Source organism: Terrapene carolina, unplaced genomic scaffold, assembly GCF_002925995.2.
Source record: "Terrapene carolina triunguis isolate 2854851 unplaced genomic scaffold, T_m_triunguis-2.0 Scaffold88, whole genome shotgun sequence".
NCBI classification, from domain to species: Eukaryota; Metazoa; Chordata; order Testudines; family Emydidae; genus Terrapene; species Terrapene triunguis.
The window spans coordinates 50,741,996-50,757,836 of NW_020664439.1; the positions used below are offsets into that span (position 1 = coordinate 50,741,996).

The 15,841-nt window shown below is 48.5% G+C and overlaps 1 protein-coding gene across 1 annotated transcript in view; it reads right to left on the reverse strand.

Moving 5' to 3' along the window:
* Positions 1–13,930, reverse strand: part of ACADVL (acyl-CoA dehydrogenase very long chain) — a 34,932-nt gene extending 21,002 nt beyond the window's left edge. Inside the window, exons 1-8 of the mRNA XM_029911134.1 lie at positions 13,848–13,930; positions 12,508–12,571; positions 11,550–11,622; positions 10,802–10,866; positions 9,971–10,105; positions 8,311–8,455; positions 7,563–7,692; positions 4,906–5,028 (exon numbers count right to left, since the gene is read on the reverse strand). Coding sequence (XP_029766994.1) covers positions 4,906–5,028; positions 7,563–7,692; positions 8,311–8,455; positions 9,971–10,105; positions 10,802–10,866; positions 11,550–11,622; positions 12,508–12,571; positions 13,848–13,930 — 818 coding nt within the window. The remainder of the gene's footprint in view (positions 1–4,905; positions 5,029–7,562; positions 7,693–8,310; positions 8,456–9,970; positions 10,106–10,801; positions 10,867–11,549; positions 11,623–12,507; positions 12,572–13,847) is intronic.
* Positions 13,931–15,841: the final 1,911 nt, after the last annotated feature.

Here is a 15,841-nt window from a genome sequence, read left to right on the forward strand (position 1 = left end):
CACAGACAGCTGGCACAGCAGACCTCAAGTGAACCGTTAAGGTACGAAGGCACCCTGCCATGTTTATTGTCAACAGCACGGTACTAGGATCCTGCAGACTCTACCAGACCATCAATACATGTATGCCCATAACAATGGACCAGCTCAGTGAACAGCGGGACTTTCCGTTCCCCTCTAGACTAGACAGAGACACTCTCTTTGAGGCTCCATTTTATACATCAATACAAAAAGTTACGTACTGCCCCTCTGGCGTCGTTAGTTGACACCCTCTGACGTAGCCGGTTACACCCCATCACCTTGTACATCTTTATCCATCACAGTGTCATCCTGATCTTATCTTTAGGATAGGGTCAGCGTGCTCCTGTTATCTTTAGGAAATGTGTTGGTATCAAGGTGTTCTGGTACCACCCTTCTGGAATGTGTTTGTGTGAGTGCTTTGTGCCCAGCGCCTCTTAGGAATGTGTGTTTTTGCAATATCAGTCCTGTTCTTGCCAGATTCTGTAAGCAGGGCCTGCCTCTAGCTCACAGCCTGATTTTGCTTTATCTCAGCAAAGTTTTGACTGCTACTTTAGCCCAGGCCTCAGGCCTCATACCAGGCCTCTGATACAAGGGCTCATGTCTCAGGCTCTCTTCCTGCTACATTCCCCCACTTTTTGTCTTTTTATGGGGAGGATGTTTACCCATCATCCCGGAAAAGCATCATGCATGGGCTGAAGATGACCCAGTGGGCTAAACACTGTTATGTGGTTACTTTACTTTGCCATTTATGCATTTATGCCCCATCTGTCCCTTAGTTTGCACATTCCCTCGTATGATTGACGGACAGATTTTATTTTTTAATTGTGTTTAGTTTTTTATGGTGGGCCTGGGAATGTTAGGCCCATGACCAGGCCTGAGGAATGTAGTTTTATGATTGAGCTTTGGGGACACTTCTAAATAATTAATATGTATGGATAAATGGATATGGTGTATAAATTGGTATGTTATATATGGGTATATATATGGGGGGAGGGATAGCTCAGTGGTTTGAGCATTGGCCTGCTAAACCCAGGGTTGTGAGTTCAATCCTTGAGGGGGCCACTTAGGGATCTGGGGCAAAAATCTGTCTGGGAATTGGTCCTGCTTTGAGCAAGGGGTTGGACTAGATGACCTCCTGAGGTCCCTTCCAACCTTGATATTCTATGATTCTATGATATATGTATGTGTACATATGACAGCACTTTATATTTAAGCATAACAAATTTTTTCTAGTCTGGGTGGTGTAGTTTGGCTCTTGTGGTACTGGAGATAGCAACATTTTTTTAATTAGGGCAATTACAGTTACCACCTGTATTACTGTGTTTTTAAATATTGAGATAGGCATTATTACAGTCTGTTTCACAGGGCTGTGTATATGAGAAGTAAAACAGACATTTGGAGTAGTGACATTACAAATGATAGAACTGTTTTGTAATTAGTTACTGTACTGTGCTGTTCTGTCACGGCACAGGTGACTCTTACTGCCGATTCCCTTGGGGTAAACGGTATTGGGCAGGAAACAGGAAGCAGGAACGGCTAGCGCTTTTGTTTCGTGGGTTGCACTGGTTTGTGATAACCCAGTAGCTGAGATAGATTTAGTTGTTTTTTATGGATGCTGCTTCTGAATGGACAGTAACTAATTTATTAAGTGTCGCTGTGTTAGGGTTGAGTGCTGGTACCCAGACACTAAACAAGGCTGTTTTGAATAACGTGCTTTATTTAGGATGCAGTGTCACTGATCCCAAAGTGTGACTGCTGCTACCAGGGAATTTGTTTACCTAATTTGTAGTTACTATGGAACTCAATTTTTTTTATTAGGTTTTTGGTTTTTTTTGGCTTGCATGTTGTTTGCTGCCATTTGTTCGTTGATTTTTGCCCGTGGGTTGGTTGAACAGTTTAGTAAAGTTATGCACATTGTAAATGTAGTACAGCAATAATACAGGAGTACAGCAATAAAACTGTTGCTTTTACACAGTAGCTAAAGTTAAATTAAATGACAGTTTATTTTGGTCCAGCTAGTAGTTTGTAGCGGATTGCCAATTTAATTGTCCATATACGGTAGACTGAAGTGTAGTTGACCAGTTTTTTTACTTATAAAGCACTTCATTCTTCTTTTTTTGATGCTTGGGGGTTTTTTTGGTTTGTTTTTTAACTGTATACGGATATCTGGTGTTTTTGTGGTGTAATTTTTTTGGTTTCTAGGATGTTTAAGTTTAAGTTTAACTAACTTAAACAACTTAAGTTAGTTATCATAATAAAGTTTTTGTTTGTTTGTTTGACATTTTTGTAAACGTGTGCAGTACAAGTTTCAGACAAGCTGCAATTCAAGGTCACTGGGAGAGCACCAGCTGAATGATGACTTAGTTTTAATGCTACCAGTCTGCTAATCTAAAATCCAACCCAGCAGCATTAATATCTGCCATTATCTCTTGGCACCTCACTACGGGGCTGTGAAAGTTCAGTGGCATCAGTAACCTTTACAAGCCAGTTCGAGAAACCTGCTCAGAGGAGAGCCGTGACAAACTGCAATATTTTTAATTGCACCACAAAAGTGAAATCAGCCTATAAAAACACTCAGTCAGGAGAGAAAGGCTACTCTATTGTCAGCTAGTAATGAGGAAAACAACAATAAACAACACTAATATTCATTACACTTTTCATTGTTAAAAGTGCACAAACTAGCCAATGACAACCCCACTTTTGGGTGGCAGGGAAGTATTGCTATCGCCTTTGAACTGACCAGGAAATCAAGGCATACAGTGGTTAAGAGACTTGCCGAAGAGCATACAACAAGTCAGTGCTGGAAATACAGATCCTGGATCTTAGTCCTAGGTTGAGTCATGTAAACAGAAGGACATAGGAACATAAGAATGGCCATAGTGCAAGCGTTCTCAAACTTCATTGCACTGCCACCCCCTTCTCACAACTAAAATTACTACACAACCCCAGGAGGGGGGACTAAAGTCTGAGCCCGCCCGAGCCCCACTGCCCTGGGGGGGAGGGGGCAAAGCCCAAGGGCTTCAGTCCCAGGTAGGGGGCCTGTAATCTGAGCCCCAATGTCCAGGGCTGAAGCCCTCGGGCTTCGGCTTCAGCCCCAGCCCCAGGCGGTGGGGCTCGAGCTTCAGCCCTGGCCCCCAGCAAGTCTAAGCCAGCCCTAGTAACCCCGTTAAAATTGGCTCATGACAAACTTTGGGGTCCTGACCCACAGTTTGAGATCTACTGCCATAGTGGGTCAGACCAATGGTCCATCTAGCCCAGAATGCTGTCTTCCGACAGTGACCAATGCCAGGTGCCCCAGACGAAAGGAACAGAACCAGGCAATTATCGTGTGATCCATCCCATCATCCAGTTCCAGCTTCTGGCAGTTACAAGTTTAGGGACACCCAGAGCGCGGGGTTCCATCCCTGACCATATTGGCTAGTAGCCATTGATGGACCTATTCTCCATGAACTTATCTAGTTCTTTTTTGAACCCTGTTATACTTTTGGCCTTCACAACATCCCCTGGCAATGAGTTCCACAGGTTGACTGTACGTTGTGTGAAGAAATACTTCCTTATGTTTGTTTTAAACCTGCTGCCTATTAATTTCATGGGTGTGTAGCCCTAAGGATTAATCTGATTGCTTCATAGATATATCTTTTCTTATAAATTTGAGTATTTGATGTAATAGGTTTATAGATTTATATTAAAAACAAGTTTGGCTGTAATGCAAGAGACCTACAGGCCAAAACCCTGCATGTTAAGCTAAGGCAAAGTTAGCATATTTTGGGACCCTTCACCCAGAAAAGTAAAGATGACCCAAACAGATAAAACACCCACGCAAATGTCTAGAGACCTTTTACCTAAACCAATAGACAATGAAGGATGGCAAAGGGGATTTTTCAAAGTGGTACCCACAGACTTAACAAGTACACCACAAGTGCATACATACCCGTCATCCATACGACATGCATACTAGCCTATGGGGTAAGTGTACCCTAACATTTCTGTGGGGGAAGGATGAAATTTGGGCATAAGAGGAAGGATTTCCAACCAATGCCCTATAAAAAGGTGATTCATCTCACCATTTTGGAGGCAATCTACTCTTCATTGTCTCCATCTTCAACAAGGTATCGATGCTCCCCATCTATGACGGCTATTAACTATTAATAGGCTGTACTTTGTTTCTTTTCAATCTTTAAATTTTAAGGGGACTAGGCTAAGCTTGGTTTCCCTACGCTTTATGTCAGTTTAAGGTTTATTAAGTTAAGTTAGAGAGTTTAACAGCTCTGCATCAGTTTCTTCTGCTAGAGGTATGAAGCCGGAACCGCCAGAGGTTTAATAACACCAGGTTATTAAAACAGAGTGTGAGTATTAACCCAAGTCTGCAGCAGATAATATTGTATTACCATATGTATCACTTGAATAATAGTAGTACAATTGCAACTCTGTAATTCTAACTGTTTTACCATTTGCTTACTATTTCATTGATTTTAATAAAAGGTCTTTCTGACTACATCTGTCTCAGTGTGAGCTTCCTGTCATACCCCCGAAGGTCCTTTTATAAACTCTGTGAAGCCTGATTCAGGACGAACTTTATCTTCTGATCAAACAAATTGGCGAGCCTAAACCCATACTAATTAATATCCATAATTATTATTAATAATATTATTAATTAAAATTAATTAAATAAATTAAATTAAATGAATAAATGGAATCAACATTAATAACACACCCCAAATCAGGCTACAGGTGACTCCTGGTTTTTGTGTGATGTGAAGGGGTAACACTTTCCTATTCACTATCTCCACACCAGTCATGATTTTATAGACCTCTATCATATCCCCCCAATCCCAGTCCTTGTCATATCTCCGCAAACCGTGCCTGTTAAGTTATAAACTTTCTTACCTGGTCACTCCCCCAAACGCTCTCTCCACAATGAAGGCTGAGATTTTGTCCTTCACTTCCCCTGTTGGCTCCTTTACCGGGGTCTTGGCGAACACTGTGAAGATCTCAGCTGTCCCTCCATTACTGGAACCCAAAGCGATTAGGGAAACAGTGAGCCCCAGATCCCAACCGCCTATATTTAATCAGGCTCTTCTCTTTCCCTCTTAGTGGTTTCCCTTTTTCCATTACATCCTTTTACACACACTTTTTACTGCATTTAATAATAACAGCAGCTAGCCTGTGTGTAATTAGCCCTAGCACAACATTTCACGCGGTAAGAAACAAACAATAATTCATCTTCCTCACCTCCTGGGAGGGAGTAATTAGACTGCATTAGCCAGAGACAATTCAGAGGTGAGGCAGATGGTGGATAAATTACACACCCTGGTTGAATGAGTGCATCCCACGCACTAAGGCTTGCATGTATACACAAGTTGTAGTGCTTTACCCACACTGGCCTAGTTAAAGTGATACAGCCCCTAGTATGGACACTACAGGAGGAGGAATAAGCTATAGCATCATACAGCCTCTTTATACCGATATATCTGAGTGCATACCAAAGGTTGTACCAGTGTGAGCAATTCGGTAAAAAGTCACACCCCTACCTGACAAAGTTATACTAGTGCCAAACCTGTGTGTGGAGCAGGCCTACAGGGAAGAAGAGGAAGGCTGTAGCAGGAAAAGGAGCCAGGGATGGGTAAAGTAAAGTCGAGTCCCTTTCTTTTAGCTAAGACCTTGTTATACCTTCCTGCTGGTTGTCTTCCCTAATATAAACCTGCTCTTCCATCCCCTCACCATAACCTTCCCTGACACCTGATTACTGACATACAGCTGGCACTGCCCATTACACTCCTTAGAACGTGGCCTAGAGAGACAAGGGACTTGCCCAAGTCATACAGGCACTCAGTGGCGGAATGGGGGCTAGAACTCGGGAGTGCCTCACTCCCAGCGTGGTGCTCAGTACACTCTACCTCGCTGCCTCTCCTTGGCCCACAGGAAAACATCCTGATTCAGTCACTGGGACCAAAGCACGTGCTGAAATGTTGTGTTGGCTCAGGACCCTAGTTAGCACTGGTCACATCTTACACCCTAACCAGCAGGGGCAGGGGAGCTGGTTCAACCGACATTAGGAACCACTCTTCTGAATCGTCACTCCAGCTCTGCACCATAAGGTTTGGAGAAGTCCCACATCTCCCCTTCCTTCCAGGCCCACAGCTGCCTCGCTGTACCAGGGTCTGGATGATCCCAAATGACCCAAGGAAGGCTGCTCCCAGGAGATGTCCATCCTGGTGTGCAGGACAAGAGACCTGGACTGTTTGGATCAGTACTGACAAGCCCCAAACCCTCCAAAAGCTGCCAAGGGTCAGAGGTACCCCCCACCCCCAGTTAGCCAAACCATCTGGGCTTTTGCAGACTGCCCTGTGGCCGGGAACCTGGCTGCCTGCTCTCTCCCGGGGTGAAGGAGGAGCAGATGTGCTGGAGTCCGTGTAAAGTTGACATGAGAGCAGATTCACTTCCCAGCGGGGGTGCAGACCTGCACAGTCTAGGCAGGGCAGTGGCTGGAGGGAAACATGTGTAAAAGGGGTTTCAAAGAGTAGCCCACAATATTTAACGCCATTGCCCTGTGCTGTAGCGGGGCCGAGTGGCACCGGAATGGCATAGCGGCACTTTTGCCGCATACGGCATGAGCTTGCACGCATGATATGTGTGTCAGGCTACGTGGGGGGGGGGTCTTCTGGTAGTACTGACTTATGCACATTCAGGACTACACCCCGGCCTTTGGCATGAGCCTACCCCTCTTGTTTGGCCTCTGGGGGGGCTGCTGCACATGCTGCCTGGCTCTGCGACTCCATTTCAGAGCAGGTCACATGTTCCCCGTTGAGCTCCCTGCTTGTTCCCTCCCACAGGATGCAGCACCCATCTCAAGGAACAGGCTTCCCTTGGGAGTGACTGGGCTAGGGGAGAGAGACTGAGAATGGAGGGGCAGGGCCAAGGGGCTGTGACTGGTGTCCTGGGAGATGGGGGCCCTAAGGGGCCGTGACTGACATTGAACAGAGGGAAGGGGCAGCAAGAGGCCATGACTGGTGCTGGGTAGGAAGGTGGGGGGCACAGGTTGGCGCTGGGTCAGACGGGGGGCTGTGACCACACCATGGGAGGTGGAGGAGCCTGACTGACACCTCAGGGGCGAGCACCAGAGCAGCCAGGAGAGTGAATTGCCGCCTTGTGAACAAGGCTGTCCCACACTCAGCGTCCTCACCCAGCGAGCCGGGGGGGGAGGGACAAGGAACGGAGCGCACTGCTCAAACAAGAGCCGCTGACCCGGCAACGGACTTCACTTCCCCACTGAACACTTCCAACAGGGAAGGGCAGGAAGGAAATGCTGACCCCAAGCAGGGCTGGGCCCAGGCTGCAGGATTCGTCCCCCTCCCTGACCCCGGCAGAGGACCCTGGGCCAGACCTTGCAGGCTTTGGGAGCTCCATTCGAAGCGCATTTCTTGCTGTTACACTGAGCACGAGCTCCGATGGCTTTGGGCACTTCCTGTGTTACTGGGGCCCGCGGGAGCTCCTGGCTCTCACGGGACCTCGAGGAACCCTTTCGGCCTCCCGGCTTCTCTCACCTGATCCATATTTTCCCGCCGTTCAGCGTGTAGAATTTCCCACACTCGCTGAGCTCGGCGAGGGTTTTAATAGATGCCGCGTCTGAGCCACTAGATGGCTCCGTCAGGCAGAAGGCAGCCATGGTCTCTCCTGCAGAAGGGAGCAAAACGGTCACCGATGGCCCAGCCTTTAACAGCACAGAGAGCACAAAACAACCCACATGCAGCCAGGGCTCAGCAGGGGGCCCAGGACCCCCACTGCCCTGAGGGCTCCCCCCATGCAGCAGGGAGTGAGTCCGTGGCAGGCGGGCACATAAGGAGGGATGAGGATGGGGTACATCCATGTGCACCCCAGTGCGACCAGCTGGCTGTATGTAAACGGACAGCTACAGAAAGCTGCACTTTTCTGCAACTCAGCTGGTGCTAGCAGGTGGCTGCCTTGCCTTGGGCATCCCGCAGATCCCCTGCTGGCACAGCGACATGCCAGCCTGCAGTGTGAGCTCGAAGGCTGTGCTCTGGAGGGGCTTGAGGGCTCCTGCCCTGAACTGGCAGAGCAGTGCAGAGAAGCTTGCACAGAGCTTGCCTGTGCTACACCTAGCTCTCCCCACTGCTGTCAGCCGCCCGCTGTCACCACCCCTCCCCACAGCCTGCAAGCAGAGTGCTGAAAGCCCGGCTCAGAGACCTGCAGAAGCCCGGAGGGTGGGTAAAGATCTACATTATACCTTGCATAGAGCACAACGGCAAGAAGAAAACAGGCCCTGTTCCCTACCAGATGCTAGCTTGGGCAGGTATTTCTCCTTCTGACTCTGGGTCCCAAAGAGCAGGATTCCCTTAAAGCCGATTGACTGGTGAGCACCGAGGCTTATGCCCACACCAAGGTCATGCACTCCAACCACCTCCACAACCCGAGCATACTGAAGGGAAAGCAAAAGAGAAGTGGTGGGGATGGGGATTAGGTTGGAACCGCTGCCCAGTTTGACCTTCAGATGCAACAGCTTCTGGGGACTAGCAAACACTCCACATCAACACCAATATTAGCACTGCTCCCCATCTGCTCCTCCTAATCACCCTGCCATGGCCCAGTGCAGGACACTGGGGGCACAGACCAGTCATCAGGAGCCTTCAGACACTCTCAGGCCCCATTCAGCTGTCTGATCCCTGCACCGCACTGTGTCTGGCTCACAACAGCAGAAGGGAGGAGGTGGGGGAAGGTTTGGGTAGAACTTTTAAAAAGAGGGAAAAGAAAACCCACACCTAGCGAGATATGCACATTGGAGATGTTACTGATACATTATCTGTCTACCACTGTGTCTGTCTTGTCTATTTAGGGACTGCCTCTGACTGTTTGGCCGAGCAGCACCCAGCCACCAGAATCGATGGTAATGAATATTTATTGATGGAATTACTAGAAAGCAAGACTCAGGGAAGTGACTAGACTACTGTCATATAGCAAGAGGATACCAGGCCTGGGAACAGAACCTGGTTCTCCTCATTCCCACGCTGGTCCCCTATCCCACTCTGAACTATCCAGGTGATACTTTCGAACTCCCTAGCTACTATAATGGGTACAGGATAAAAACCTAGCTGGAGGGATGGGTGGAGCTCAGCATGGCAGCGGGAGGCTTTCCAGTGACTGTTGGTCTACTGCCTGTAGGAACAGCCCTGCTCTGGGTGGGGCTGACAGGTGACATGGCTTCAGAGTTCTCAGATCTTCCAGAGGGTTAGGCCGGGTGGGTACAAACTGTCTAACTATATTTTCTGTGCTGTTACAATTAAACTCTGGCAGCAGTAAAGCTTGGACGCTGCATAGGGAGGTGAAGCTTGTCCGCACACACTGACACATAACTGTATGTGGCTCATTGGTGACTGACCGCACGCAGCAAGCTGGATTCATAAGCCAGATGCACAGGAGCCCAGGAATAGTACATCACTCACTTCAGCATATGGGCACTTCTCAGACTGAGCACCGCCACGCTCCCTAGGCAGGGCTTAATTTGGAATGAAACAGGTGCTGGGGCTCCAGCAATTTTTTTACTTTCATAACTGATGAAGCAAGCCCACAGGTGCCGGGGCCCTGAACCACCAGGCCTGGAGGGGCCGGGGCCCTGAACTGCTCCCTGGCACACATGAAGCATTGCCCCTTCGCCTCAGTATCACGGCCACGCTCTTCTCTGCTCCCAACCTCCTCCAGGAAGTGACTACCATGTTACAACGGGGTAGGAGCCGCGGGCCAGCGAGGAGAGAACGGGCCCAGCTGACCTGGCATGTCAGGACAGCTCTCACGCTCCAAGTCAAACCCAGGGGACGCTGGATCTGAATTCCATGCCTGGCCCCACCCATCACAGGCCTAAGCCAGACACCCGGCTCCAAACCCTCGACCTGGCCCCTACTGTCCCCTCAGGCCTGGGCCCCCCAAGGCTCTGTCTTACCTGGGTGTTCGTCAGCCCAATTCCCCCCAGCTCCTCGGGCACCTGCAGCCCAAAGGCTCCCATCTCCTTCAGCCCTGCCAGGGTGGCCTTCTCAATGCTCTCCAACTTCTCGTTCTCCGCAGGATCATTAACCTCCTTCAAGTAATGAAAGGGAGCGAGTGAAAGGCAGGTGCAGCGCTCAGGCGAACGCTGCCCGGGCTGCGTGGGGCAGGGCCAGAAGGGCTGGGAAAGGCTACGTTTATGCATTGCCTACCTCCCTGGCACCAAGGAGCTGGATCCTAGAGCAGGCCAGCTGGGTGCTGGTGTGTTAGTGTCCTGCTGTTGCTGTGCGAGTGAGCCCCATGGTCAGTGTGTGTGTGTGTGGGGGGGCGCCTCGGAGTGGGCGATCTATGCCCTGATTTCCCTTCCCCTCTGCCCCCACCCCACACTCCCTTCCTCCTCGCAAGCCTGTCCTCTGTCTCTGGGGAGAGCCAGGCCACGCAGAGCCACCCTGTCCTTCAAATATCCCTGGAGAAAGACCTCCCACACGAGCTTCTTCACTGCCAACACCTGAACGGCTAACCCACGCTTCGGTCTGACAGACGTGGTGCTTTGTATGAGACACGGGCATTAGAGGCACTCGGGAAATCACAATCAGGAGAAGAACGTGGATGTGCGCATGCACATCCGCATCCTCCAGGTTTCAGAAAGAGGGTGGATTCCCCAGGAGAAGTAGTTTTTTACATGGGCCATCCCATGTCACTGTCTGAGGAAGACAAAGTCCTTTTCTTTGGTTTACAACACACACTTCAGGCTAACCCGTAATCAAACAGGCAGCAGACTGCCACTGACCTCAAAGAAGCGGGTGCAGGGATCTACCAGGGCTTGCAGGGACTGCGTCTGCTCCATTGAGAGCACTAAAGAGGGACAAAGATGCAACTGGATTAGCAGGATGTATCTAACCCTCATCACTTTATTACATGATTTGACACCAACACCCTTAGGTGAGGAGGCGCCTTCTAAGACTGGATGTTTGTCTAAGAGATCTGCTGTAGGGAATTCTTTCAGGGAAGTTCTGTGGCTGTGTTATGCAGGAACATAGAGCCGTGTTGCTCAGCCTTTTTGACACCAGGGACCAGCTTGCTTGCAGGGAGATCTCAGGGACTGGCACCGGTCCATGGACAGGTAGTTGAGAAACACTGGACTAGAGGATCGTAGTTGCTTTAGAATCTATTAATCTACCTGTAGAGGAAGAACTGGCTCAGCGGAATGGCAACAGGTGCTGGCTAGTGCTTCTCTCCGCTAGGCTGCTGGTTCAAATCCTGTCCCAGAGCACAGGCCTTTGAATCAGCTCAGCCTACTTCCAGTTGGACCAGTGTCCACACCACAGACGTTACCAGCGTATTTGGCCCCTTAGCTGGCAGACTGAGCCGAGAGCTCCAGGGTCCATGGAAACTGAACTAGCCTCTCGCCGGGGGCGGGAGCAGCACATGACCTGCATTCTGTGACTTTGGTGATTTTACTCTACAATGCCATTAAGCCAGCATATGTCACCATCAGCAATAAATCCGCAAGGAAAATTTAAACAAAAACATCCTACCTGAGGGGAAAGGAAAAACATTGTCAGGTACAAACTGCCCGTTGAACAGGTTCATGACAAAGGATGTGGATTCCTGGAGGAGACAGACGATAACAAGAACATTTATACAAATGAGCTCTGCAGAGCGGAGTGGTACTAGGAGATGGAAGTTCATGGTCTGCTTTCTGCACAGCTCAGAGGAGGGGAGTCCAGGAGGAGAACCGCTCCTGGGCTGACTGCAGAACCATGGCACCCTGCAGGACATGCTGAGAAGCACTGTGAAAGTGTTTGTAAGTGAAGAGGGTATTTTTGCCTTTGCGGAGATCTCTGGACTGTGGTGCACCCAACTCCCACAGAGAAGTTCCATCTCTTCTCAAAGGCTCATAGCTCTCAAGATCACTGACAGCTGTTCTGATGATGTCATGCTTCCACCTCGTGTTTCATTGGCTGAGCATATTGTCACTCTGCAGTATAGCCTGTTGGGAGAACTGCCTGTGCGGGCTGCCAAGACCCCCCTTTATTGTCATTGTGCAGCAGACTTGGATGCTGGTAAGAATTGAGCTGCTTTTCAGATTTTCCTCCCAGTTCTTATTCGCACACTTGCCTCAAACACAACACGAGTCTTAGAGGTAAGGCCTCCAAGCTTGTGTTTTTGGCACCATTACAGTACCATACTCATTATGTTACCCTAGAGGCATCGCTTTATTTTCTTCTTTGGTGCTTTTTTTTTTTTTTGTATGCTAATAATATTCACTGCCTCTGAGGCTGAGCAGATCTGATTGCCACGCCCAGCTGAAGTCAATGGGAGCTGAGGGAGCTCAGAATCAGGCCCACGGTATCTATCAGAGTACGGAGGAGTCCCCCCTGGGGACAGCGGCGGTCCCAACATCAGACATTTAACACAGTCTGGGACAAAGCACAGACCTGCAGCCACTTCCCAAGGCTTTCAAAGCAAAATTATACAAGCACCGTGACTTACCTTGTTCGCTTGACTTGAGTATCTCCCTTTTTGATGTGTTATATAGTATGGAGGTGATGTCAGCCTGGGGAAAGAACAAAACTGCTGTGACATCATGCAAGTGCAATTTTCACTATCAGTCACAAGCATTTACTTTTGGGTGACTGGCAGCAGTGGAAGGCATGTGTCTGCGGTTTGGTAGTCACTGCACAGCAGCTTTAAAGGGAGCCTGAGAGACCACCTGGAAAATTGTAAACGGAACCTGCTTCCATGGCATCTCCAATCTCCATCTTTACTACCAGGATTTTGCACAAATGCAGGATCTTCGGTTCTTTCGCCAGCTGGTACTTTATTGGGGAAAACAGGCAGATGGGAGTTTATTTATTAAGAGTAATTAATTACTCAGGCTCCCCAAACAGATATGGATCTTGTGAACGAGCACTGGAGCTGGCTTTTTAGGGTATGTCTTCACTGCAAAAAAAAAAAAAAAAAAGGGGTGGGGGGGGGAGCTGTTCTTAACTCAGGTTAGGTAACCCAGGGTAAAACAGCAGTGAAGGCACAGCAATTTGGCTTTTAACTTGGGTTAGCCACTCGAGTTAAAGCCGATAGGGGAGCCTGGAGTTGACTTGACCAGAGTTGCCATGTCTTCACTGCTATGTTAACTCAGGTTAGCTTGCTGGATTAAGCACACACTGTTTTTGGAGGGGTGGGTGGCGCAATGAAAACATACCTCTAGAATCTAACTCCCTCTCTCTTGCTGCATAGGTATTATGGTGCTGGGCACACTAATACTACTTAGATATTTGAAGTGTCAGTCTCTCCACAGCTAATGCTAGAAACAGTTTCCATAAAGCCCTCCTTTAACTTTGTCTTACAAGATAAGTTTGACCTGAGATCTGCCAGATACAGTCCGAAGCCAAAGGAGAATCTTTCTACACACCTTGAAGAAAGCTTGTCAACCTGTTTCTGAGTTACAGACCCGCAAACAATGGGTCAGCCTGCTGTCCCCTTCCCCCCCCCCCCCCAAACAATGGGTCAGCCTGCTCCCTCCGCCTCTCCTCTCCATCCCTGCCCAGCAGTGCTGGAAAGGGCAAGAGGGGCGAAGAATCCCTGGAGCTGCCCCAGGGCCAGGCCTGACAAAGGGAGTTGCTGCATTTTAGCGATGGCACAAGGACAGAGCTGGTACCTCAGAGACTCTCAGACATTACGGCCTGAAGGAACTATCATGATCTAGTCTGATCTGCACATCGCAGGCCACAGAACCGCGCCCACCCGCTGCTTAATGGACCCCTCACCTCTGGCTGAGTTACTGAACTCCCCAAGTCATGGTTTAACGATTTCAAATCCGCCAGTTACTCTACCTGAAGTGGGGCGTAGCCAGAGCTTGTGCCCAAAGTTGCCTCCACCAGCTGGCACTCAGTCTAGTCCTGACCAAACGAAGCATTCTCTCTGCCGGCGCTGCTTAGCTCCCTTCCTCTGTGGGAAAAGGAGGAGGGTGAACACAAGACAAGGTGGACGCAGCAATTTATCCCCAAATCTGAACCATTTCATCCCTCCAGTCGCGGCCAACATCACCAGGGGACCTATCTCCCTTCTAAACAGCCTTCCCCCAGCCCCTCCTTTTTGGGCTTGATCCCAAATAGCCCCTACCAGGGCTTTCCTGCCTCCATTCTATGGCATGTGTAGCCTATACGGGATCTTCACTATTTCCCATCCCAAAATTCAGCCCAAATCCCGTAGTGGGCTTGTGACTTACTCCTAGAAAGCCACTGGGAGGAGCACCTTGCTGAGAAGATTGGCACAGAGCTTCTCTGCTGTGGAATCTTGATAAAGAAGTGGTTGCTTCTGCACTGTGACATCATTGCTTAAGGGATGATGTCACTCAGTATTATGATGTCATCACCTGTATTATCTATATTCTATTATCATCCAGGGGAACCAATCAAGGATTAAGGCCTCATTACGCTAGGCGCTGCATAGGCATACAATAAAAGGTCAGCCACAATGAGCTACCAGTCTTGGTAATCAGACACAACAGGTAGATAAGATAAACAAATAGGGAGGAAGGGCGAGGGGAAGATGAGGTAACAGTGAAACGAGCAAGAAGTTTATCCACGATAAGCAGCAGTCTCATCGCACCACCTGCCTACTCACTGGTAGCTGGTCATAGGCTGACAGCAGGGGAGAGTTTCAAGGAGGAGGAAATAGATCTGGGTTCACCTTAGGCCCATCTCTCTCCACTAATAACTCATCCAAGCATGGTTTGATGCTACCTATTGACACATGAACATCCTGAACTTTTCCAGATCATTGTGAGTGAAGAACACCCCAACAAAATGGAAATGCCTGATAATTAGCATAATAAACTGTGCTCTTAGCTGTACCAGTCCAGAACAGGATGTGAGAAATAAGCAAATGCTGCATTTGCTGCATTTCCTGGTTTGCTCCTGTGGTTACAGCTGCAGAAAGATTACTATCTCTTGTGATGCTATTCACATTTGCTCTGCAGGCCTGAGTTTGATCTGTAGAAAATGGAGTAGGAAGCCAGTTCTGGATGGCACAAGGTAGTCACAGGAGTGTTGAAGTATAGACCATCACAGTCATCATTACAGGGTTAAATTCAAACCTTATTTGCCAGAGGTGTGGCTGTGGAAACCTCACATAGTCAGGCAGGATTTTATTGTTATTTACACGCTGACATAGGGCGCATGATGCCTTCCACACAAAAAGGAGACCAAAGGGCCAATTTGGATTTCATTTACACCTGTGTAAATCTGCAGTCACTGCATTAAATGTAGTGTTCACCAGGGTAGCACGTAGTAGCACGAGGGCCGAATCATGCTCTTACTGAAGTCAGTGGGAACTTTCCTATTGACTGAAATGGGAGTAGAATTGGGTGCAAAGGGTCACTTCTGCAACCCCCTTATTCACATAAGTAATCCCATGAGCACAGGTTTGCAGGATTGGGCCCTTTATCAAGACTTCACAAGGAAGGTACTGAATATTGGGGGAAGAGAGAAGGGTTACAGCAATGCAAGTATATAGTGGCTTTGGTTATCAATGCGCATAGCTTAAATTCCCTGAACTATACAAAAATAAGAAACCAAGTTAAATGGAAATTAAAAGAAACAGTCACAAGAGTGAAATGCCTGCAAATTGCATGGAGACTATTTAAAAACACCATATTAGAGGCTCAAACTAAATCCATACCCACAATTAAAAACAAACAAACAGTAAGAAGACCAAAAGATGCAGAGTAAAAGAGGCAGTTAAAGGCAAAAAAGCATCCTTTAAAAATTAGAAATCAAATCCTACTGAGGAAAATATAAGGAGCATAAATTCGGGCAAGTCAAGT